Here is a 26774-nt window from a genome sequence, read left to right on the forward strand (position 1 = left end):
CAGCGGGTGCTTGTGATGTCGATTGCCGCTGCGGGCTTGAACCCGGGCGAGTTTGGGACCCATTCCTTTCGGATAGGGGCTGCTACAGAAGCTACAGCCAGGGGTCTGAATGTGGAACAAATTAAACGGGTGGGGCGTTGGTCCTCCAATTGTTATAAAAGGTATGTGCGGTTGCACATGTTGTGAAGCTGTAACGATGTACTCACGCTTCTTGTTTTTGTTTGGTTTTCAGTTGCGCAAGCCTACGAGGCGGGGGGGACTATGCAGTCGACCCAACACCGGGCCAGCGGTCAGACATCACCGGCTGTGAAAAAGGAGGTGTGGGTCGTGGGCCACTCATACGTGAGGCGTGCCGCGGACGTATTCAAGGCAGGTGACATGATTCACGTAGCTGGGGAATACGGGTACAGGGTGTCCTTCCACAGAAGAGGCGGTCTCTGTATTGACCAGTTTCAATCATTTTTCGAGGGTTTGTTAGGGCGGACGAGGTCACCGCCGTCTGTAGTCATAGTACATCTTGGGGGCAATGATTTGGTCACCACTGGTAGACGACTTCTTCTTGAGGCGATGCTTTCCACTGTAAGTTGGTTAGCGAGGAGAGTTCCAGGGTGCACAATTGCGTGGTCCCATATGATCCCACGAAAAGTGTGGCGGGGGGCCCTTTCTGTTTCTGCTGTGAATCATTCTGTGAAAAAAATTAATAACAAAGTGAGTAGGTTGTTCCGTTCCAATACACTGCATTCTATTTCGCATGGTTGTATTAAAGATGACAGTATGTATTTGGGGGATGGTGTTCATTTGTCTCAGGTGGGGAATGAGTTACTCATAGGGGACTTCATAGCTTGGCTAAAGACGTTAAAACATGACCTTTAGGTAGGAGTGTTGTGGGGGGCCCGGATAGCCGGTCAACTATCCGGGCCTGTGGCGGTAAGGTCATGATCGGTGAGCACTAATTGTAAGATCCCTATGAGTGGGCGTCACCCATTACGGATGGGAGCGCTCGGGGGAGGTGACCATTGGCCCCTCAACGGGGAGGCGGTCCCTTCTAAGGATGGGTCGCCGAAAAGAAAGGAAAGGCGGTCAAGGCCCCTTCCTGGGTAGGAGGGGTTACAGCCCCCTCCTGGGGAATTTCCCGGGGCCAGGACGTCTGCGACGGCAGATGTGGTAAGTAGTGTGGGGGTTTGGGGGGGGTCTACGCTACCTTCTAGATACCTCACACGAGTCCTCGTACGACCTTTAAGTGGCGTCGAGTTTCATTGGGGCCCCCGTCAAGTCAAGGGAAATTGGTAAGTTGCACATGAGGTACGCCTCTGTGCGGTCGCCCCTCACAAGTGAGGGGGATATTTTGGGTTAGGGATCTTGACACCGGTTACGACCTTGCCGTTGGCCCTTAAACGTTAGGATGTACAATTTCAAAATTTCAAGTAAATGTTTTGTAGGATGTTAGTTCGGCTAGGAGAACCTTTGTATTAGAGAATATGTTAAGGTTAGCCAAACATCGCAATGTGGTAATGAAATTGTACATAATATGAAACTGTTTATTTAATGTTTTAATTTTGTTTCATATTTTAATAAATACGGCCGGGAGGGTCACTCCCTCCCGTCTTCCAAAAACTTCAGAACTGTTTCCGGTTTCCCATCCTTGGGGATTGTGTTGAGAGGGGGTGGCGGGTATCTCAGCCATATGGCTGGAGGCGAGTAGGTCAGGATAGATGACGAACACACAGTATAATACACCCCAGCCACTACCCACATCTCCCAATCCACCCCATGACCCAAGGAAATAGGAGAAGAAAAGAGTAGAAGAGGAAGAAGAAAAATTGAGGCCCATAGGAACTGAAACGAACAAAGAAACCCCCCCCCCCGCACACCCCCCACCCTACACGCATGCAGAGGCTACGGCCTACCCCCCCCCTAGCAGTGTGTCTGTCGCCCCAAAGGAGTACCCGAAATTCAGAAGTAAGGAAAAGAAGGAAAAAGAGAATCACATAAGACCGGAGGAGGGCCAGAGAAATAACCAAAACAATCAGCACTTTTACCCGCGGCCACCCAACCCCGGACCCCGACCCAGTACCTAACCAACATTTTCCTCCAACAATTGTCCATTACAGCCCCAGCAATACACACAGCAGGTTGCAACAAAAAGGAGAAACATCCTCAGCCCTGTCCCCTTCGATCCAGCATGACAACGGAGTCCAGGTCTAAAACAGCCAACGTGGACGGAGAAGGCAACTGTGAAATCCACTGCAGAAGTCGAGGCACTTGAGATGAGTCACACTGGCTGGGAGGTCGGTCACAAAAGTCAATAGAAGCCACTGCTGCTTGCCAGAGGATAGTACAGTGGGGAGCAAGACAAAGCAAAAGTTCAACCGTAGCAGCAGGCCGAGGCAAGGGCATCAAATCCAGGAAGAAGCAAAGAGGCACGCCATCAGAAGACAAAGGAAATGGAAAACATGGCGTCCAAAGCAGATGCACCAGCCATCGCGAAAGATCATTATCGCCAGACCTCTTCAGATCAACTACGGAGAGTACTGCAGCGGAAACTGAGGCTTGACCAGCTATCGCCTCCACATGCTCCAGGGTAGACAATCCACCGTAAACAGGTTGAGGATGTGGCATAGTGTGCAGCACTGAAAGGCAATCACGGCCAGCCGGAGAAATCGCATCGAGCCGGTCCCCCAATCCTTGGGCAGTGTCATGAAAGGCAATCCTTAGATCCTCCAAAGCATCCAAAACATCACGAAGCCCCAGCGGTGTATCCGGAATGGAGGATGCAGCATTGTCCCCCGCCCAGGGCGAACGGCAGCAGAGCATTTCCGAAAGCAAGTCGCCATTTTCAATCATCGACTTACAACGATTCTGCAGAGGATCTGCGAGGCACCGCTGGGACAGAAACATGAGGACAGCTGATCATGAAGCAGCTCCAACTGTGGTAATGCCGGCAAACGATTAGCCCCCGAAACGAGCAGAGGACTCCGCTGGCAGGCGCTGGGCGCCCGATGCAGAAAATGGCGTCCGCTACGGGGGAAGAGCAACAAAGAAGCAGACCAGTCACCTCCAAGCTGGGCAAGGATACAATGTGGGAGCCCCGGTACAATGTTTCCAGGCGCGTAGGGTCGCCGAGCGGAGGGAAGCGTTGCGGCGAGAAGCCCAGAGCAGCAATGCAATTCCAGCCGACCGGCTCCTCCTCCACCACGGCGGCCGCTATTGTTGTGGCCGCTTCCGGCCGTCCCCCACAGGCTATGGCCCGGCTGCGATCCCTCGAAGGGCCGGGAAGAGAGCAGGGACGCCTCACCACCGGTAGCGCTCGGATTGCACCGGGAAGCACATCAACGTGATCAGGAGCACTTCCCAAGTTCACTTGTTGTGTGAAGGCACAGGATATGCGGCAGGATAGTGAAGAAAGGCACAAGGGTCGGCGGAGCCAAGAGACTAGGCGGCCATCTCGGCTGCAGGCTAGGCTCCTCCCTCGTGGTTGCTATTGTTAATGTTCCTAAAAAATTACGGACGTCGGCTGATATGCCCCAAAAATGCTCTGAGGGAGTCAAAAGTACACCCAGTTGACCCAATTATAACCCAAAAAGCACAGAATTTGAAGTGACAGCTTATTATTATTATTATTATTATTATTATTATTATAATTGCATTTATTGAGCGCGCAGCTACCCGGAGGTTTCCCGGCGCTAAAGCAAACAGAAGATGAGCTAAGTTTAGGAGACTATAAGCATGCATCTTAAGTATTAAAATGCCAGGTCTTAATTCCTTTACGGAATGTCAGATGACAGATTTCAGAACGCAAGAATTGAGGCATGGAGTTCCATAGGGAAGGTGCCAATAAGGCAAACGAGCGACCGCCCATTTTGGCTCTGTTGACACGAGGGATCTGAAACTTATTTTGTGTGGAAGATCTCAACGTGCGGGAGGGGACATATTGCTGCACCAAGGAGGACAAATATTTCGGAGCTTTACCCATTTTGATGTGGTGCATTATGCAAAGGGCTTTAAATTTTATTTGGCTCTCAATTCGCAGCCAGTGCAGCTTGCGCAGATGGATGGCAGCTGAGGACCTGACAGGTAAGTTACAGATCAGGCGAACTGCCATGTTCTGAACCACCTAAAATGTCTTTATTACCTCCTTACAGGCGCCCAGAAGTAGAATGTTCCCGTAGTCCATCCGTGAGGTGACAAGGGCCTGGACCACGGTCCTCAGGGTATCAGCTGGAAGCATCCATGTGATTTTTCTCAGCCACCTGATGATGGTGGTACAGGTGGCAGAGACTTTTACAGCATGTTGCTTCAGTGACAGCTGGTTGTCAAGAAGAACCCCGAGGTTGTGGGCTGTGGCTGAAGGGGTGGGTAGAGGGCCCATCTGAGGAGGCCAATGTTGCGGGCCCCAGAGGGATGTATTTGGACCGAATAGGAGCAGCTCTGTTTTGTCACCATTTAGTTTTAATTTATGTCTGTGCATCCAGTTGGAGATATGTTTCAGTCCAGACTGCAGGGAAGACGTGGGAAGATGTTTATTAGTGGAGAGTGAGTAGACGATTTATGTGTCGTCTGCGTAAGAATAGATTGTGAGGCCTGCTTGCTCTGCCAAGAAAGCAAGAGGTCTCACAAAAAGGGGACTGAGAATAGACCCCTGGGGAACACCGTGAGGGGAGGTAAAGATAGAAGAAACAGAAGTGGAGGAAAAGACTTGAAAGGTGCGATTAGAGAGAAAACTAGCAATCCAGGCCAGGGCCGAACCATCAATCCCCACAGATTTCAGGGTAGACAACAAGATGGAATGCGAGACGGTGTCAAATGCGGCACTCAAATCTAGCAAGATGAGTGCCACTGTCTCCCCGTTGTCCACCTGTCTTCTGATGGTCTCAGACACACCAAGGAGCGTGGTCTCAGTGGAGAAGCCAGCCCTGAACCCAGACTGTGAACAGTGAAGAAGATTAGAAGATTCAACATAAGAGCTAAGAAGAGGGTTAACATGCTTTTCAAGAATCTTAGAGTAGCAGGAGAGCAGAGAGATAGGACGGAAGTTAGAAGGATTGTTTGGGTCCGCGTTGGCCTTTTTTAGCAATGGAACCACCATCGCATGTTTCCATTCATTAGGGACAGTAGCTCGACCAATGAAGCATTCAAAATATATAAGATGATCTGAAGTATGGCTGGAACCAGGGTGCACAATATTTGAGGAGGCATAGGATCAAGGGGAGAGCCCGATTTTATTTCATGTAAATATTTTTGAAAGAGCATGGGAGAGATCGACTCCCAAGAGTGGAGTTGGGGGGCAGTGGGAGTTAGACCAGAAGCATCAGCGAGACAGGGGGTAGGAAATAAGGGCTCAAGAGTGGTAGATACAGTGGGAGTGGCGCTAAAGATGGCATAGATCTTATCTATTTTATCCAGAAAGAATTTTGCCAGAGCGTTACATTGTAATGTGTCCAGAGAAGGGTCTTTAGGTGCAGAAGACACACCAGAACGATCTCTCACAACAGACTCGTGACATCACGTCACAAAATATTTTCCAAAATAATGAAACCTTCAACGTGCTGACCAGAGGGCCAGCCATTCAAAGATTACTTCAGAAGGCTGTGTAATTGGATATCTGTGTATGCATGTCCCCCTAAGTGGGCCATGGCAAAAGTAAAGAGGTGGGCCGTCTCACTTAAGTTATGTTATCTCTGCACTCTATGCCTGGGATAGCGGCCAGTTTAGAAGGGTGACTGCCCGATGACACGGGCCGGTTTTCTTTCCCACCTTCCCACCTTCCCTGTTAGGTTGGCAGGACAGGCTTGTAGAACCATCTCTCTTGCAGCAATCAGTGCCTATACACAGACAAGAGTTGTGCACAGATGTGCCGGTGGCAGTCTGCGAAACCCCTGCATTACTAGGGGACAGGGGTGGATGTGCGCAACTCACCTGGACCGCTGCTGCAACTCCAGAGAGACGTTCCCCACCAGCTGCTTTGGGGTCCAGCAGGCGATGGGTCCAGACGACTGCTGCCTGTGGAGGGCACGGTGGCAGCCAGCGGCATGCCCAGTGTGAAGGAGTTTTTGCAGTCCCTGGGGCCCACCGCGGTGTCCCAACCACAGGCTGCAGGGCTGGCAGGCAGCTGGCAAAGGCATCCTTCTCCTTGAGCTCCAGCGGCGGGCTCTCGGAGAGCATGGGAGGTGGCAGCGGCAACAGGGCTACGGGAAGCAGGGTGCACTTGTCCTCCTGCAGAGGCCCCCTGTCCAGCAAGATGTTGGTGAGGAAGGAGAGCATGATCCATGCCGCGCATCCTTGGTGGCTGCGGCGGCAGGGAGTCCAGGCTGTGGTGGTGCTGGACTCAAGCACTGCTGCCCATGGCAACCGCCATCGCCCTTAACTCTGGAGCACCTTCTGCAGGGGCCAAAGCTACAGCAGCTCCCGGATGTCGTGCCCAGACAGTGGGCACTAGGACCCTGGGTCTGGGGCAAAGGAAAGGGGGACACCGGACACCACTTCCGGTGTGGGGAGCAGGGCGGGACAGAGGATGACCAGCAGGGCAAGGGGCAGGACGCACGCAGATGCTGTACCTTGAGGCTCTAGGATACGACAAATGGCGACGAGGACACGCGTATCGAGTGCCCAGCAGGAGTGAGGGGCGAGACCAGGAGCCCACCCTGGATCACGTCGAGTGACGAGCGACGACATCAGCGAGACCAGGAGCCCACCCTGGTTAGCGTGTAAGTGAAGAAAGCGGCGCAGGAGCCCACCCTGACCGCTACAGAAGAAGAAAAAGAAGCATCCCAAGATCACCGGTAAGCCCAACTGAATGAGCTGAGTGAACACGAACATCGAGCAATTTGAGCGCGAGCTCTCGCGAGAATCCTGGTGGCCATTTTGAAGTCAGGCGGACGGGCCAATCAGCGCGAGAGAAGATCGGGCAGCCATTTTGAAGTCAGGCAACGCTCGGATTGGTCCCGAAGTCTCGCGAGAATCCCGGCGGCCATTTTGAAGTCAGGCAACAAAAAAAAAGGAAAAAGCCACGAGAGTGCTGAAAAGAGCACCAAAAGAAGAAAAAAGAAGCACAAGGCAGTGCAAATAAATAAATAAGTAAAAAAAAAGATAAAAGAGTGAAAAAGAAAGCACAAACAGATGCTAACAAGGGACACATTAAAATAAAAGAAGGAACAGAGAAGAATAGTGAAACAATAGAGAATCAAGTGCCATCAAGAGCACAAAGAAAAGCAAAATGACAGAGCCAAGGAGTGAAAGGCAGAGCGCCCAATATCCCAGACCTCTCCCATTCAACCTGTCAGAACCGGGTATAAGATGGAAGAGATGGGTCAGGAGATTCGAGAGGTACATGGAGGCCGCGGATGTGATAGAGGCCAAACAACTGGGTCTGTTCCTCAACTTAGTGGGCGATAAAGTAGGCGATCTACTAGTGACCCTACCAGAAGACGAGACGTCAACGTACACAGGACTAATAAAGTGCCTAACGAACAAATTTGATCCGCAGAGGAACATTGATTTTGAGCGATATACCTTCACAATAGCGTTTCAGCACACAGACGAATCGTTGGATGACTGTGCAACACGACTGCGGAAACTAGTAACCCACTGCGAGTTCCACAAGTACGACAACGAGCAAGCGATTCGCCTGCGTATCATTGAAGGATGCCGTGACACGGATTTCCGTGCAAGAATCCTGAAGGAACCAACCTCACTGGAAAAGATCCTGTCACTAGCAAGGGCCGAGGCAAGAGCGGCAGTGCAAGCAAAGCCAATAGAGCGAGGAAAAGAATGGCGAGTTGAACAAGCACACCGCATGACAGAAAGCAGCTGCACAACCAGCTGGAAAAAAGGGCAAAATGAACAGGCGACAAGGAAGCAACCTGAATCGACCTGCTACAGATGTGGACTTGAATTTCCACACAGAGGCACGTGCCCGGCATTTGGCCAAACATGCAGGAAATGCAACAGAAACAACCACTTTGCCAGCGTATGCCAGCGACTGCAATTTAGAAGTGAAAGAGGAAGATCGGGAAGACCGCGAATGATGACGAGCAGACATGTCAGACATGTCGAAACAGCAAACAGAAGCTCCTCGATAGAGTCAGGAGAAGGGGAAGAAGAAAAAGTAGAATGACTCTACCGCATGTCAGACTCTGCTGCCATGTCCACAGATGAAGGCGGAAATCAAGAAAGCATTCGCCTTGTGGACAAGAACACAATAAAGAAGACGGAGTCCTTGACCATAGATGTAGGACCACAAATAGCAAGGTTTGTGCTAGACAGCGGCGCAACATGTAACATCATGTGTGTGTCGGAATATGAGAAGATGGAAGTGACGCAAGTGTTGAAGCCATCAAGAGTTTAGGTATTCACGTGGGGGTCAAGAAAACCAGTGACAAACATGGGGAAATTCACAGAGAACCTGACGTACAAAGGTCAAACGATCAAAGAAGAGATTCAAGTGCTGAAAGGTGACATTCCAGCACTGTGCCTACTGAGCAACGTCACAGCCCAGGTGATGGGCCTCCTCGAAATGACGTACAACATGTCAGAGAAGAAAAGCATCTTGAAGGAATACCCCAAGTTACTGCAAGGACTAGGGAAGCTAAAGGGGTGCCAAATAACACTACACATCGATGAAGCAGTAAAACCAGTAGCTCAACACCACCGGCGAGTGCCAATACACCTGCAACCGCAAGTAGAAGAAGTGATTGAAGCGCTGCTCAAGCAAGACATCATAGAACCAGCAGAAGGACCGACGCCCTGGGTGTCACCAATAGTGGCGGTACTGAAAAAAAACACGTCCAAAATTTGCATCTGTGTCGATATGAGAATATCGAACACAGCGATCGAACGTGAGAGGTACCCTGGACCTCACCTTGATGATATGATCAGTTGCCTAACAGGCACAAGACGCTTCTCCAAGCTAGATTTATGCAAGGGACATCATCAGCTAGAGCTCGACCCTCAGTCCAGGTATATCACAACGTTTTCCACGCACCTGGGTCTGTTCCAATACAAACGGCTGAGTTTTGGAATATCGTCCGCTGCTGAGACATTTCAAGAAACAATAAGGCAAATAATAAGGCCAGTGGAAAATAGCCTGGATTACAGTGATGACATTCTGGTGTTCGGCAAGTCAGATGAGGAGCACGACAAGGCATTGCGAGATGTGTGTTCTCAACTAGAACAAGCGGGGTTGACGCTGAATGAGGACAAGTGTGAACTGGGGCAAGACAAACTAGTATTCTTTGGCCACATCTTCTCCAAAAAAAAGGAATGCGGCCAGATCGCAGCGAAGTGGACACGTTGGAAAGAGCAAGACAGCCAAGCGACATCGCAGAAGTGAGGTCATTTCTTGGCCTTGCCAGCTACTGTGCAAGGTACATTTATTTATTTATTTATTTATTTGTTAAGTTTGTAAAGTGCTCAGTTACGCAAAAAGGGTGCCAGGACGGAGACTTGGTAGTAGTAGCGCCGGACCTTCAGCATATGTTATTGGTCAAACAACCAGGTTTTGAGATTTTTATGAAACCGCAAGTAATTGGTTTCTTTACGGATGGCGGTAGGGAGAGTATTCCAGATTGAGGGGCCTAGATAGGAGAAAGATCTCCCTCCCATTCTAGAAAGTTTGACCCTAGGCACACAAAAATGTCCCAAGGTTTCAGATCTTAGCTGGCGGGCAGGTTCGTAAGGACGTATTAGTGCTTGGAGATATTTGGGAGCTGTACCTGCTTTTATCCTAAACATGTAGCTCAGGGCTTTGAACTTAATACGGTTCTCCACCCTGAGCCAATGTAGGTCAGGTAGATGTCCAGAAATGCTGGAGGTATTAGGGATCCTGCAGAGCAGCCTGGCAGCAGAATTCTGGATTAGCTGCAGTCTGCGGATTACAGCTGTGTTTGACCCAAGATAGAGAATGTTGCCGTAGTCCAGTCTAGAGCATAAGAGCATTGACTACGGTCTTCAGAGTGGAAACGGGCAACATCCATAAAATCTTCTTGAGCCATTTTAAAAATTGTGAAACATAGTGCAGCTACTTTAACAGTTTGTTGGTGCATGGACAATGTGTCGTCCACGATGATGCCCAGGTTCTGGACATGGCTGTAAGGTTCAGGGAGATTACCCATTTGAGAAGGCCAGTGGGAGAGCTTCCAGAGGTCTTTATGTTTGCCCAAGATGAGAACCTCAGTTTTATCACCATTTAGTTTCAACTGATTTTTGGTCATCCAGTTGGAGATGTTGATGAGGCCTTGTTTAAGATGGGAAGGAGCGACTGGATTAGAGTCAGAAAGGGAGAAGACGATTTGAGAGTCGTCAGCGTAGGTAAACAAGGTCAGTCCAGCTTGGTCTGCTATGTCTGCTAAACGTCTAACATAAAGGTTAAAAAGCAGTGGGCTCAGAATTACTCCTAGATTGATGTTCACAGTCGTGGTGATTACAATAACTCACCTTTGGAGTAAGATTTTTAGTCCCTGAGCTCACCGGCAGCTGGTATGAGATAAGCAAGCTGCTTGAGGGTAAATACTGTGGTTTTATTACCAGATACCCATTATCCAATGTTGACTGGGGGTTTTAATTTTCCTTCCTGATGTGCCTTCTTTCTCCTGACAGTCTACAGTGAGCAAGTGTCCAGTAGTGGTGTGGCAGCAAACTGTGCGGCCCTGAAGAATCTGCCTAAAATTTTCATGGCAGAGAAACATGTCGGCGTTAGGTAATGGTTTGCTAGATTAGCTCCCAGCCTTTTTAATTCAACAGAGCACACCCATTTTTCAATAAAACTTGCGGAAGGGTGGAACTGTTGATTTTAAGCGCTGTTGTTTGTCACAAGCAGATTCCTCTTGCTACCACTTTTTTCCTTGCACTTCTTTGGTTTTTGTTTTGGACACATTTCCTTTGAACCGAATGATGACCAATGATGAGAAAGGGGCCCAGTCTGGAGTGTACATACCAGTTGCCCCGATGGTGGTGTTCCCGTGATGTGTCATTCGGCTCATCACACATTTTTTGACCTTTATGTGTTACACACTTGGCGTTGAATTAAGGTTCCAGACACATGTTTGGACTCGCTCTCGGTGACTGTCAGAGAACGTTTGGCCATTCGTTTTTTAGATGATAAATTTGCACGTTGTGCAGTACAACATCCCCGAATAAAACACAAAATTCCAGGAAACATTACGGGAAGTAGTACTTTTTGACTGACCCGTTGTATATATCAATAACTGACATTTTCTACGTCCACAAGACAGGGCTTCTATTGTTGATGAGGTTCTTCAGTGGGGGGCTGCCCTGTCTGTTGTTTCCCTCTAAGCTCCGTTTTGTTATAGGCTCAGAATTGAGCCCTGGGGCACTCCGTGGGGTGTTGCATAGATTTTAGAACAGGCTGTAGTAGACATGATTTGGAACGTACAATTTCCTAGAAAGGAAGTGATCCACTCCAGTGCAGCACCACATATGCCAGCGTTTTTAGTGTAAGTATTAGCCGTTTGTGCGAGATGGTATCAAACGCCGCACTGAGGTCTAATAAAATAAGTGCGACTGTTTGACCATCATCCAAAAGTTTTCGGAGTTTTTCGGTGATGCCCAATAATGTTGTCTCTGTGGAGTACCCGGCCCGAAAGCCGGATTGGGAGGGGTGGAGAGAGTTATTGTTTTCCGTGAAATGTGTTAGAGATGAATGTACATGTCTTTCCAAGATCTTCGAAAAAACAGGCAAGAGGGAGATGGGTCTGTAGTTGGACAGTACCTCAGGGTCTGCCATGAGTTTTTTCAGGAGGGGGTTCACCATTGCGTGTTTCCAGAGAGTAGGTACAGTGGATTGTATAAGTGAGGTGCTGAGAGTATTGAGAATTACCTGCAAATGAGGGTTATCAAGTTGTTTCAGAATGTTGATGGGAAGAGGATCATTGGGTGAACCTGATTTAATGCTTTCAAGAATGGTTTTAAATGTATCCATACTTATAGGAGTCCAACTGTCTAGAATTGCGACTGGTTGGGATCCTGCTAGTTCTTTTACCATGTTAAACAGAGTTTTAGAATGGTTGGTGGCTTCGGTGATAGTTTTTGAAACATAGATGACTTTCGTTTTTGTACAAGATGTATGATAGTTATTTCTAGCCTTGATATATATCATTTTATGCTCAGATGAGTAAAGTTTACGCCATTTCCTCTCTAGTGCTTTACATTTGGATTTTTCTATTTTGAGTGAATCATTAAACCATGGTGCTGGGGGGCGATGATTTTGGAGTTTTTTATTGGTTATGGGCAGACATAGATCAACAGCATTTGAGAGCCAGGATTGGGTGGACTCAGCTGCAATTGTCAATTCAAGACCATCTGGGGGGGAATTTTCACAGAGAGCTTTTTTTCAATCAGAGAGGTCAAGCTTTTTCCAGTTTCTTCTCTGTGTACTCTGCGGAGAGAAAGGAGGGGTGACTAGGGCGGAAAGTCCAAGAGTAAATCTAGATAAAAAGTGGTCTGACCAGCATAAAGGACTGGCAGGATAGCATACCATCTCAGCGATGCTAGAGAATATAGGATCTAGTAGGTGTCCTGCTTTGTGTGTGGGACCTAAATTGAGAAGCTTAATGTTAAGGGCTGCAAGGTCATTTATCAGGTTATTACAGATATTGTTGGAAAGATCTTCTAAGTGAAGATTGAAGTCTCCAATGAGAGAGAAGTTCTTGGAACTGAGATGAAGCGGGGTAATGTGGTTGGCGAATGTGGTTGCCCACTCAGTTGGATTTCCAGGAGGTCGATAGACCAGTATACCTGATAGAGTGAAATTCGGGGTTAGGGTTAATTTAAAAACGGCAGCTTCGCAATCTCTCCGCATGATTGCATAGTTGGTGGGGAGAGCTGTGGCTATGTCAGGGCCTGCGCTGTCATGCAGCCATGTTTCAGTCAGGAAGAGAGCATCTGGCTGTTCTTCCCAAATCAAATTAAAGATGTCAAGTTTATGTTTGGGAAGTGAGCGACAATTTAGACTTAAAAACACAAAGTTGTCCATGACAGGAGCAGGATGGGGGGGTATGTGAAGTGCAATTTTTTGTGATGGGGGATAGGGCTGAAAGTTCATAAGTAAAAAGCTACAATTCATACATGTCTCGCTACCTGCTTGTTTAGCCTTTAGTGTTATTCATCCATTAGGTCTTGGGGGACGAAATGCCAGGAGTTGTTCAGATGAGAATACCTGTAAGTTGGGGATTTTCTGAGCAGGGGTCCTGGCCCCTGGTCCCTGCCGGGCCCGGATGGGCACAGACGGGCTAGTCTTTGGCGACGGTGGCGCAACCGCTGCGCGTGTTGCCTGATATTGATTTTAAGTAGAGGGCTGGCTCTAGGTCAGGTGACCCTCGGAGCTCCTCCTCTACCCACTGGCCCAATAGCGTTGTTCCCCTGGAGAGAAGACACCGCCCTGCACCCTCCACAACAATCAAGCCTAACGCTTGGGGTGGACCGGGGTGAATGAGGCGAGGAGTTTGTGCTGCCAGTAAGTTTCAGTTTATAAAACAATTTAAAAGGTGCAAAGTGTTTTTTTCTAAATATACAGTAGAGCGAAGCAAAGTTGTCAGTCACTTACAGGTCGCGTTGCCGTTCAAGTCAAGATTTTGCCACAGTGAGCGCACCCCTGAGAGAACTGACAAAACAGGGTCAGAGCTTCACATGGACAGAAGAATGCAGCAAAGCAGTTGAAAAGATCAGGCACGCCGTGACGGCAGTAGATCACCTGGCATACTTTGATCCGCTGCTTTGCACCGAATTGACAGTAGATGCCAGCCCAGTGGGTTTGGGGGCAATACTGGCACAACACAGACCAGGCAAAGACTCATCAAGGTGTGTAGTGGCCTACGGAAGCAAGAGCCTATCAAACGTCGAAAGAGCAAATTCTCAACCGGAGAAAGAGAGTCTGGCAGTAGTGTGGGCATGTGAACATTATCACATGTTCATCTACCGGAAACCTTTCACAATATTCACGGATCATCAAGCACTAATAACAATTCATGTAAATCCCAATGCAAAAATACCGCCCCGGATAGAGAGGTGGGGGATACGGCTAATGGACTACAATTTCAAAATAATACACAAACCAGGAAAGGAACACAACCCGGCTGACTACATGTCAAGGCATCCCCTGCCACATGCATCTGAGGCAACCACAATGGCGGAGGAATACCTGAATTTCATACTGAAACACAACACGCCAGCATCAATAACGATGGAAGAACTGGAACGGGAAACAAAACAAGAGCCTACCAAGCAAGCAATACAGAAGGCGACAAGACAACAAAGGTGGTGGCATGTCAATAACAACAGCATCTTGGAAAACGGAGTAATAAAAGAGGAACTTTTGGCGTTCAAAAAGATCCATGAACAGCTCTCAGAGACCGAAAATGGCATAATGATGAGAGGAACAAGAATAGTGATGCCCCGAACGCTGCGGAGACAGACGATAGAGCTAGCACATGAATCACACAGAGGAATGGTAGCAACCAGGAAAATGCTACGGGAAAAAGTGTGGTTCCGGGGACTTGACAGCATGGTTGAAGCAACCATCATGCATTGCCACATCTGCCAAGTGACGGGGCAGCCGCCTAAGCCGGAGCCACTTCAGATGTCTGAACTCCCGAAAGCAGTGTGGACAGAATTGGCAGCTGATTTCTATGGGCCCCTGGAGACAGGAATTTACCTGCTGGTGATAATAGACAAATTTTCCAGGTTTCCAATTGTAAGGCAAGTAGTATCAACCTCGGCAAATGCAACACTACCAGTCATGGATGATGTTTTTGCAGCATGGGGCTCTCCGCAAACATTAAAGACTGACAACGGCCCGTTTAGAAAATGTTCCGTCTTCGGAAAATAACACCTCTGTGGCCACAAGCGAAAGGGATGGCCGAAAGATTCATGGGAACGATCAAGAAGGTGATACAGCTAGCGAAGATAACGCAGATATCAATAGGGCAGGCTAAGGGACTACCGGAACACTCCTCACAGCTCCACAGGCCAGTGCCCTGCCGAGCTTGTGTTGGGACGCTCGAGCAGGACAAGGCTACCGCAAATGGAAGCAATGACAAGCGTGGAGCGAAGCAACATAGCTGCCAGAGACGAAGAAGCGAAAGCAAAAATGAAGGCATACGCCGATTGAAGGAAGCATGCCACTAAAACAAAAATAAAAGGAGACACAGTGGTAGTGCGGCAAAGACAGCTGCGGAAATCAGATAGCGCGTTCTCAAAGGATCCACTGACAGTGACGGAAGTGAGAGGACCTATGATAACAGCATCAGCAGGGCGATATCACATCACAAGAAACAGCTCACATTTCAAAGAAACTAAAGACAAAAGAAGAAGAACAGCAGGCACCAGCGCTGGGGGAAGTTAAACAGGAGGAAGGAGCACAAGTGGACAATGGAGAGACACAGCCGAGAAGGGAGTGCAAGAAACCAAAGAGACTGATTGAAGAGATGTAAAGTGACAGATATATAGATCTCTCTCTCTCTCTCTCTCTCTCTCTCTCTCTCTCTCTCTCTCTCTCTCTCTCTCTCTCTCTCTCTCTCTATCTCTCTCTCTCCTCTTCTCTTCTCTTCTCTTCTCTTCTCTTCTCTTCTCTTCTCTTCACTCCTCTCCTCTCCCCCCCCTCTACCTCTCTATCGGTGACCATAGGCAGCGTCACGGGAAATATTGTTTTGCAACAAGGGGGGAGATGTCGTGCCCAGACAGTGGGCACTAGGACCCTGGGTCTGGGGCAAAGGAAAGGGGGACACCGGACACCACTTACGGTGAGGGGAGCAGGGCGGGGCAGAGGATGACCAGCAGGGCAAGGGGCAAGACGCACGCAGATGCTGTACCATAGAAGATAATAAAGTTACCTTATTTCAAGCCACCACGTCCTGTGATCCTTGAGGCTCTAGGATACGACACCGTCCATGCCCACTGCTGAGGGGGCACCGGCAGATAAACAGGACAGGAGCCAGTGTAGAGTGCTTGGCCCATGTGTGCACAAGGTGGAGGCGGCGAAGGCAGGCACAGTCCTCCCTCTATGCTCCACGCCTCTCTGCACACACAGCCGGCCTTTGCCAGAGGCAGGCCACCTAGATGTGGGGCGCAAGCCTTGCAGCTCCTGAATCAGCAAGGCGTGTGCGGATCCACAGCCCCCCTCTGCACCCATCCCTCGAGAGCTGTACTTCCAGGCACAGACACACCCTCTGCTCCAGAGCTGTCAAGTGGCAGGAGTAAAAAAACAGCGTCATGTGTGGGAAGTGAAACCCGATCATATTACAAAACAAGCGCACCCCACAACCCCAGTGTGGACCCGGAAAGTAGCACGATAAAGAAAATAATATACATACTGTGTAGCAACCAAGTAAAGAGGCAGTATCCATGGGAGGATTCAAATGAAGAAATGGCCATACTAAGCAGGGACTAAGAATCCTATTAAGGAATCAGATGGCAGCATTTACAAACAACTAAAGACACAAGCCAATGAAAAATATGGGCAGGAAGTGGGCGGGGCTTCTCCGCCGTACTCTACCTACAACAGATTGCCAGAGTAGTGCTTGCGCGCTGGCTCAGGCTCGACCTAAAAACTGACTTTGAACGCTGCTGAACCAATAATTTCAGGCCATTATTCAATATTCCCCTATTAGGGAAAGTGCTAGAAAAATGTGTACATCACCAACTTAGCCATCACATCTCCAAATGTAATCTTCTTGATGGCTGCCAATCTGGTTTCAGACCAGACCATAGTACGGAAACTACAATACTTCATATTGTGGATGACACCTTGCAAGCTATTTACCAAGACAATTCTTGCCTCTTAATTCTTCTGGACCTTTCGTCTGTGTTCAACACAGTAAACCATGATAAACTTCTAGATCAACTCAGAAGCAGGATGGTACTGTGAGAAACTGTCCTCAAATGATTTGAAACTTTACTGGAGAACAGATCGCAAAGATTTCTAGTAAGTCAGAAGTTATCATCACCGTCCCCTATTACAATTGGCGTACCACAAGGATCAACTCTTTCCCCAACTCTCTTTAACCTCTACGTGGAACACCTGGCTGAAAAACTTCCACGCCAACATCCCGTTTCATATGTATGTGGACGACACACAGATCTACAGTAAAGTCTTGTCGCTGGAGGAGATCAAGTCAATAAATGAAGCTCTACAGTTGACCTTGCATTGGCTAACAAGTAATATGCTTAAACTGAACATGCAAAAAACAGAATTCCTACTAACTACCCCCCTCCCCCAAATCTCTTTGGAAATAAAGGAATGGACCAAACTTATCACCACACTTAACTGCACCCTGATCTTAGTGAACTAAGCCAAATCACCAGGAATCTGAACATGCAAACCCGTGTTAACTTGTTGGCTAAAAACGCACTGTACCACCTTAGTTATCTTAGAAAACTGAAACCATTCCTTGAAACCTCAAAATGGCAGTTCAGACTTTGGTCATCGCAAGGATCGAATATGGATGTTCAACTCTATTTGGCCAGCCCAATATCCCAATATCTCAACAGCTCCTCTAAAAGCCTGTCTCAATGCAGCTGCAAGATTCATATCTGGACCCAGAAAATGTGTTCACATCTCTCAGCACTTAAAAGCTCTGAACTGTCTTCCATCCAAAGCCAGAGTACAACTCCAACTGGCCTGCATCACTCATAAGCTGCTTCACTCAAAAACACTGGTGTATCTAGCTCAGAAAGTGATGATATCTGGTGAAGTCCGGAGCTCCCTGGGTGAAAAAGATCTTTTGCTGAAACCTCCATTCTTCCAAAAGAAGAAAACTTACAACCAAGCTTTTTCAGGCGCCGCACCCAGAATCTGGAACTTGCTACCGCTAAACATTAGAAGAATACTGTCCCATTCAAAATTCAAGAAGGAGTCTAAGATCTTCTAAATGGGTACATTCCTTGCTTAACTCTCCACTATCATTCATCTTGCGTCTGTCCATTGACTCTTCATCCGGTCCCATCGGTTTTACAACTCTGAAGAGCTCTCTATGACTTCCGGAATGAAGGGCTCTGAGGATCTGCACAATCTATTCCAGGTTCCTCTGCTTGGTATCCCACTGAGGCAAGCACTCAGCTAAACTTTGAACTCCGAGTCCTTCGATGGTTAAAAAGAAAATGTATATTTTGACATTATCGATCAGTCTAAGATACTTTGTAAGCACAGAGATCTTATACTGCCACTGTTTGTGTTTAATGTTTTATATTGTTCTTCATTCATAAGTTTTTGATGCTTGCTACCATCGTAATCGGGGTCCCTATTTCTCTGTTAAGCGCTCTGACACCCTTTTGGTTCACATTCGCGCTATATAAAGAACTAAATAAATAAATAAACCATGAGCTCAAACTAAGCACAACCTCACAGGGTCAGACATGTAGCAAGCTGGAAGTGGTATTTTTACTTTCCTGAGCCCAAGCAGTTGGTATTTTGTCACAGGGCAAACAAGTTGGCATTTATTTTTCGCTGCAGAAATCACATAGGGCCTGATTGCGATGAGGGGCGGACTTGCGTCCGCCCGACACCATTGCGGATTGGAACTGTTGACCATAAGTTGGCAGTTCCAACCTCACAATCTGGATACAACTGCCCTATGGGCACTGAGAAACATCCATTTTTAAATGGCAGATTATGAGATGGGTGGAAAAGGCCTGCAGCACAAGCTGCCATTGACAAATGGATGTTTGTGAACATCCCTGCACCATGTGGCAGCAGGGATGTTTAGGGTGGCACCATAGGTGCCCCCCAGGCTCCATAGCGGAGAACCCGGAGGGACGGGCCCTGCTAGCGGTCCCTAAAGTCACTTTCCAACAGCGTTTCCATGTCGTAAAGGCAGACACGGAAAGGCTGTTGGAAAGAGACATCATAATAGCGCCTGCGCAGCTGAGGCTGTCTCTGCTGTCCTTATTTTATTTTATTTTTGGAGTTTTCTATAGCATGAACAATACCCAGGATAGGGTATCAGACCGCTTTACAAAGAAACAGAGTAATAGTAGAGACATTTTGCACTGAACAGAGCAGACAAAGTATCAAAATATATGTAACAACGTTCGTAGGTAGCAGACACCAAAAGGCAGACAATTTGTTCAGGCAGTATGAAGAAGTTCGAGTAAGTGTAATTCAAAGGTCGACGGTGTCATTAAGGGGAGTGAAGAGACAAGTTTGGCGTCATAGACTGGCTCAGTTCCTTGCAGGTCAGTGAGAGCTTGTGTGGAGGTGAGGTCCCATATGGTGAGGAATGTGCAGAGTTAGGGGAGAAATTTGCCCATCAGGAATGATTTTGCTTCCCTTTTGAATAGTGGTGTAGAAGAGATTTTTCTAATGTACGGCGGTAGCGAGTTCCATATTCTTGGTGCCGCCCTGGAGAATGCTCTCTAAGACGCTTTTTTCTTGCTGAAATGAGAGGGGTTCAGGAGTAAATTGTTGGAGCTTCTAGTGTATCTGTTACCTCCAGATAAAGTAAGTTTTTGGAATAGGTACAGTGGGGTGTTGTGGTGTAGGGCTTTATGAGTGATGCAAGCCATCTTTAGGTGGATTCTAGCTTCATAAGGTAGTCGGTTGAGCGCCTTCAGGTGTAGCGATATGTGGTCGAATTTCCCAAATCCTGTTAGGAGTCTTGCTGCTGCATTGAGACAGGCTTATAAAGGGGCTGTTGAGATTTTGGGAAGCCCCGAAAGAGTAGTACATCCGTACTTCAACCTCCAAATGACTAAGACCTGCACTGCCATTTTGAGGTTGTGGTTCTCGATGAATGGTTTCATTTTTCTGAGATAACTGAGGTGAAAGCGGGCATTTTTAGCCAACAGGTTGATATGTGTTTACATGTTAAGGTTCTTATCAAGTGTCATTCCAAGCGATTTGGTGGAGTCCACCAGAGTTGGCGTGCAGTTCAGAGCAGTGATCATCTTGGTCCATTTTTATATCTCCAGAGAGTTTTTAGGGGGGGAGATTAAGAGAAATTCCGTTTTTTGCGAGTTTAGCTTGACGAAGGTGGTCGTTAGCCAGTGGACGGACTTTTAAAGAGCTTGATTCATCATCTTTATCTCTTCAACGTAGGAAATCTTGATGTACAGTTGAGCGTTGTTCGCCTACATGTGGTATGAAATTCTGCCTGTTGTAGTAGTTCAGTTAGTGGTTGAATAGCGCAGGGGATAGGGTTGAGCCTTGTGGTACTCCTAGTAGGTTGGGTAAAGAGGGGGAGAGATTTTTGTTTACCCTGAACGACTGCATTCTGTTTTCTAGAAAAGATTTTAACCATTGAAGGACTATGCCCGATAATTTCCAGTCTTCTTAGAATTTTGTCGTGATTGACCATGTCTAAGGCTGATGAGAGGTCGAGCAGGACTATTAGGCAGGTTTCATTACGGTCAAGATCGAGGAGGGCATCATTTACTATGTGCAGAATGGCTGTTTCTGTGCTGTGACCGGATCTGAAACTCGATTGGCAGACGTTTAGTAGTTTCAAATTTGTGATGTGTTGGTTCAGTTGTTGCTGAACACATTTTTCCAAGACCTTGGCTAGCATGGGAATCTTAGTTATAGGTCGGAATTTTTTAGGGTCGGAGGTGTTTGCTGTCGGGTTTTTTAGGTTAGGGGTGACAACCAGTTTTTAGGTAATCTGGGATGTGACCTTGTGCTAGTGAGGCATTGATAATTTTTGTCCAGAGAGGGGAGATGATATGGTAGATGTGGTGTAGGTCAGTTTGAGGGGACAGGGTAATTGAAGTGGTTGTTGGTTTTGATAGTTGCTAATGTTTTAGTGATGTCACTGAGATCGTAAAGTTTGAAGGTAGACCAGTGACAGTTATTTTTGGGCAAAGGTAGATTGAGTTGTTTAGGATTTTCAGTTTGTGTGTTCTTTGGGAAGGCTGAGTTAGTTGCTGTCGGCCTTACCTCGAGTTGGAGGGTGTTGGTTTTTGCTGTGAAGAATGAGGAAAATTCTTTACTACTAAGCTGTGATTTCGAAGTCAAGAGGGCAGTTTTGGCAAATTTGTTAGATTCTTATTTTAGCATTTCACAGAGTTTCTACGGTCTACCTTTGGCATAGTCTTTTTTTGATTGTAGAATGCTTTTGTTATAGGAGTTTCTAGATTTCCTAAGTAGTTTAAGTTGGAGGGGAGAGGGATGTTGTCTCCATTTCCGTTCAGTTAGTCTTGGTCTGCGCCTCTCTTCATTCAGGGCTCCATTGAACCATGGGTTTTTGTCTTTGTTCGGTATTCTTTTGAGTTTTGGTGGTGCTACTTTGGTCATCGTGGAGTTGTAGTGAGGTCATTGACGTCAGACATGTTGTTGGGAAGAGTGAGAGTTTTCTCACAGTGGGAAGCTAGGTTGTTCCAGTTGAGGTTTTTAGTGTCTCTTACCAGTGTTTGGGTTTGAGTTGCTGTGAGTAAGTTTTCTTTCTAGCGGAGGGGATTTGGAAGGTAGTAATTTGATGGTCTGACCAATCACAAGGTGAGATCGAGGTGTGATCGAGATAGATCCAATAATTTTTTATTTAGAGATGATCCAGTCAAGTGTACCGTCTTTGGAGTGAGTGGGCTTTGAGATGGCTTGGATCAGGGAATGGTCTTACAGGAAGATTTTGAGGGCGTTGACCTGCTTGTTTAAGGGGTTTTCTCAATGGAGATTGAGGTCGCCATGGAATATGTCATTGGAACTAGGGGTGGACTTTGTTGTGATGATTTCCATAAGTTGGTCTGTGTTATTACCTGGGGGATGGTGGAGTATGTGTAGTTTGTTGGAGTGGTTATCTGAGGATTTTACGGAGACTCCTATGTATTCACAAGAATCCAGGGGTTCTGAGTGAAACTTTGAGATGGAGATGTCGGATCGATGTATTCAGGCGATGCCCACGCCCTTTTTGTGAGGTCTGTCTAGTCTTATGATGTTGTAATTTGGAGGGAATAGAAGGTCTAGGCATGGGGAGGATGATTCAGTGAGCCAAGTTTCCGTGAGGATGGCCATGTCCATTTTCAGGTTTAGAGTGAGGTCGGCGATGTCTGAGGTGTGTTTTTAGGGCTGAGCGGCAATTTAGAAGGAGGCATGAAAGCTGATTTGAGGCATTCTCAAAAGAAAGTTCTATATTTTCGGAGGTGGGGGTTATTGTTTGAAGGTTGTTTGGGTTAATTGTTCTGTGATTTGGTTGGGATGTTCTCTTTGGGTTGATGGTGACTGGGAGAATAGAGAATTCTTCTTTATTTGTGATGGGGGAAGTAGGAGTTTCGTAGAGAAGTGGTAGAGTTTGGATTTCCAAGTCCATTAAGTAGTTAGGGAGTTCGAATGTAACTAAATGTCGATAAGTCAGAGACAGTGGATAGTGCTTATCTCGTTGTTGGCTGCAGCTAGTGAGTTTTGAAGATGATTGAGTTTTGAGAGGGAGTTTTCTGCAAGGTGTAAGATTGTTCTGATTTCTAGGATAACATTTTGATATTATGGGATTGTGATTCTTTCCGATGCTCCAACGGGCCCTTGAGCCCGTCAGAACAGCAGCAGATGGTCCCTCCACCCGATGCTTCTGTCCACCGCATTGTAATGCGGCGGGCGGGCTGCAGGGGCAGATGTCAGACGGACCCCAACTGATGGACGGTCAGTTGCAGTCTGACGAATATTGTAATCAGGTCCATGGTATGGCTGATTAATTCTGCTGTGTCAAAAACAAGGCATGGTTGTCTGGACCACTTAGTGCCACTGTAAGAAAATATCACATTTCCTCAATTTGCACTTGGCTGTTTCAAAAATGACCTGGAACAGGTATCTTCTTTCAGACAAATCAACTGACCACGCCACTTAGTGTATGACCCACGGTAAACCAACCAAAACTATGACTAATGCTGTTCAAAATGATGGATTTTGCACATTTCAATAGAGCAAAATTGTATAATCACATATGCCTGCTAAGAATTACATGACTTTCCACTGAGTAATATTTCACTAGATTTCACATATGTGGTCTCATACTGGAAAGAGTGGTAATTTTACTACTAATGGTAAATATCATAGGCACAGCAGTGCTTAATTTGCAAAGTAATGAGTGCCGGCACCCAACGGCTGGCACTATTAAACGTCAGTGCGCCCAATAACAAGGGTGGGTAGCATTGAATCCACCACAGTATTCTTTAATACACTATCAGAAGCTGCCTTCTTCTTTGTCTTTCTATTATCAGTCCCTACTTTCTCCATTTGTGACATTTTTTCTCTGTTTCTCTTCCTTCTTCTTTCCCTGTTGTGCGTTTTTCCCTCTTTTGCTCTTCGTAGGAGGAAAAATAAGTGTGGGTCCCGAAAAATGTGTGCCATTGGGTACCCACTGGCAAACACCGACTCAAATTAAGCAGAGGCATAGCTAACATGGTAAACAGATCAATAAAAATTAAAGGATACAGCAGAAAATGAAAAAAAACCAAGATCTGTCAACTAAGAATGTCATCTCTTTGTATATTTGTTTTGAAAGGTTTTTCACTGGTGGACGAGTAAGATGTGAGTTAGGACTTGTTGAGCCCAACAGTAGATGTATTAGGAATTGCATTCATGTAGTCGGAAATGGTGTGTGTAGCTTCAAACTTTTAACCAGTTCATTAAAAATAATGTACTACTGTCCTTTTTTTATTATGAATTTATAAACAATGGCTACGGAAGCAACTTTCAACAAAATATATTATACTTTTATTTGCAAAATATTTGTATACCTCGTTACAGTAACCTATTTTTCATCTTTCAGGGTTTCTCGAACAAGGTTTGCTGGTTAAAGATGCCAAGATGTTAAAGCAACATTACACAAAGACTTTACAGTTTAAACTTGATATGATTTCACTTGTACCAACAGATTTAATTTATCTGAAAGTGGGCATGAACTATCCAGAGCTGCGCTTCAACCGCCTATTAAGGTTTGCCAGGATGTTTGAGTTTTTTGACCGCACAGAGACAAGGACAAATTACCCAAATATTTTTCGCATTAGCAACCTTGTCCTGTATATTCTTATCATCATACACTGGAATGCATGCATATTTTTTGCAATCTCCAAAACTATAGGCTTTGGATCAGACACATGGGTCTACCCAAATGTGTCCCATCCAGAATATGGGCGTTTGGCCAGAAAATACATCTACAGCCTCTACTGGTCGACACTGACCCTGACCACGATCGGTGAGACACCTCCTCCAGTGAAGGACGGAGAGTTCCTCTTTGTAGTGTTTGATTTTCTAGTTGGTGTGCTGATCTTTGCAACTATCGTAGGTAATGTTGGATCTATGATTTCCAACATGAATGCCTCCAGGGCAGACTTCCAGTCCAAGATTGACTCCATCAAGCAATATATGCAATTCCGAAATGTCTCAAAGGACCTTGAGGCACGAGTTATCAAGTGGTTTGATTATCTCTGGACAAACAAAAAAACTGTTGACGAGAAGGAGGTCCTGAAGAATCTGCCAGACAAATTGAAAGCTGAGATTGCCATCAATGTCCACTTGGAGACACTGAAGAAAGTGCGGATCTTCCAAGATTGTGAAGCTGGACTCCTTGTGGAGCTGGTGCTGAAGCTGAGGCCTCAAGTCTTCAGCCCCGGAGATTACATCTGTAAGAAAGGGGATATTGGTAGGGAAATGTATATCATCAAAGAGGGAAAATTAGCTGTTGTGGCTGATGATGGAATAACTCAGTTTGTGGTGCTGAGTGATGGCAGCTACTTTGGTGAAATCAGTATCTTGAATATTAAAGGTAGCAAATCTGGCAATAGGAGGACTGCTAACATCAGAAGTATTGGTTATTCGGATCTGTTTTGTCTATCAAAGGATGACTTGATGGAAGCCCTAACTGAGTACCCTGATGCCAAGAAAATGCTGGAAGAGAAAGGGCGACAAATTTTATTGAAAGATGGATTAATTGATGAGGAAGCAGCAAAGGCTGGTGCTGACCCTAAAGACCTGGAGGAAAAGGTGGCAAAACTTGAATCCTCACTGGACAGTTTACAAACTAAATTTGCCAGACTTCTTGCAGAGTATACCTCAACTCAACTTAAACTGAAACAGAGAATCAGCAAAGTGGAGAATCGGATACAGATGCCTGGGACTGGTTTACCTGAGGACCATGACAGTGCAACTGAGGCAGAGGTAGCAAAGGCTGATGTGGATCCAAATAAGAAATAGTTATTTTTGGTGCAGCAGGTGTGCATATAAAGATATAAATATGATATGTCAGACAGAGACAATATAGGTGCCATTACACAATGTTATATGGCATTTGTTTTACTGCTCACTCAGGAGAGTGCTGCTCCGAATAACGTATGCAATCCTCTCATACGAGTGAGCATTGAAGAGAATTTGGTAAAAGCCTACTCACAAGCGTAAGTTATTTTAATAATGTGCGAAACTTTTAAGAAAATTGTGTTTACATTTTTACAGCACATCACAAAATCTAATTTATTTGGGTGCATTTACCCTCACCAATATATGTACACATGCATTGATTACCCAGGATAGATATTCCCGTATGGAGATGAAGAGCGTAACACTTTCTATTATACAGGTACACATAATGACATCATACTGTGCCCTCCAAACAGTTTCGCCCTTTTCTTTTTTCATTTTTTGGGTTTTAAGCACAGTTTTATCGATTTCTCTTTTTTGGGCCAGGGTTATAAAATATGATTCATCAAGCTTCGCTGAGCTATGGCCCACAGCCCTCATATATGGGCTGCTATACAATTACTCTGATGAACTAAATTGTAGACTTCTACATTTGAGAATATATTGCTAAACAATGCCTCTCCTTCCACACGGCTGAATCCCATTGAAACTTACATTTTAGTTGAGATCTATAAATGTATTTTAAATTCAAATGCATTTATTTCATTCATGTCAGTTATGCAATTATGGTTACTATACATTTAATCATCAAAGACAATAAGCCAAAGAATCACAGTTAAACCACAGACAAACATGCTTACATGCAGAAACACAACAATCTACATACAAAGTGGAAAAAAACAGAACGTTATAGAAAGGAAGCAGCATGGAACAGAGACTTAAAAACTGTGATCAATAAAGGCAAAAGTTTACAGATTATTCATGTGGTGATATTTCAGTGAGGACATGATGTAACTGGGAGCCTTCGATACATATTTAGATTTAAATAAATATATGTATCCTAATTGGATTAATGGACATTTTCACTGGATGTATTTAAACACTGACCGTAATTACTGTGACTCCTCGTAGGTAATAATCAGCAATGTTACCAGCAGGTAAAAGCTAGTATAAAACACATCTGCAGGAATGTACAGGCAAAAACGTCTTAGTCAGCAAATCTTTAAACAATGCAGTAATGCCTTGTGGTAATGATCGTACTATAAATAGACATTACTGAAGCATTCACATTCTTTCATTCAAAAGATATTCTTGAAACGTAGAGTGAATGGTAAAACTGCACTGTGAAACGACTATTTTTATATGTAAAAAAACTGAAAATAAACCTTTTTAGAGATTTTTTTGGCAGTGGCTTTGATCATAAGATATTATTTATCTGTGTTTGTAGAAAATGTTGACAATCTTTGCATCCTGCTAACAGCCACGGCCGGCAGTGGGAGTACCTGCAGGGCGGTGACGTGGGGAAGGGGAGGGGCAGGGTGGAGCGTAGTAATGTATGGTTTACGAAGCGTTCCAGGTAAGTAAACATTTAAATAAATAAAACAAATTTTGTTGAGTGCACTGCATCCCCAAATGCGATGCAGTGCGCGCAACCAAATTAGTTTTATTTATTTAAATGTTTACTTACCTGTAAAACTCAGTAATCTAT

At 46.1% G+C, this 26774-nt stretch overlaps 1 protein-coding gene across 2 annotated transcripts in view; it reads left to right on the plus strand.

Moving 5' to 3' along the window:
• The window catches only part of CNGA3 (cyclic nucleotide gated channel subunit alpha 3), a 344207-nt gene extending 317740 nt beyond the window's left edge, over positions 1 to 26467 (plus strand). Inside the window, exon 7 of one of the 2 annotated variants that reach the window (XM_086933287.1) lies at positions 23703 to 26467. In XM_086933287.1, coding sequence (XP_086789413.1) covers positions 23703 to 25126 — 1424 coding nt within the window. In that variant the 3' untranslated portion in view covers positions 25127 to 26467. The remainder of the gene's footprint in view (positions 1 to 23702) is intronic. The other variant, XM_086933288.1, reaches the window with a different exon arrangement.
• Positions 26468 to 26774: the final 307 nt, after the last annotated feature.

This window comes from Lissotriton vulgaris, chromosome 8, assembly GCF_964263255.1.
Source record: "Lissotriton vulgaris chromosome 8, aLisVul1.2, whole genome shotgun sequence".
NCBI classification, from domain to species: Eukaryota; Metazoa; Chordata; class Amphibia; order Caudata; family Salamandridae; genus Lissotriton; species Lissotriton vulgaris.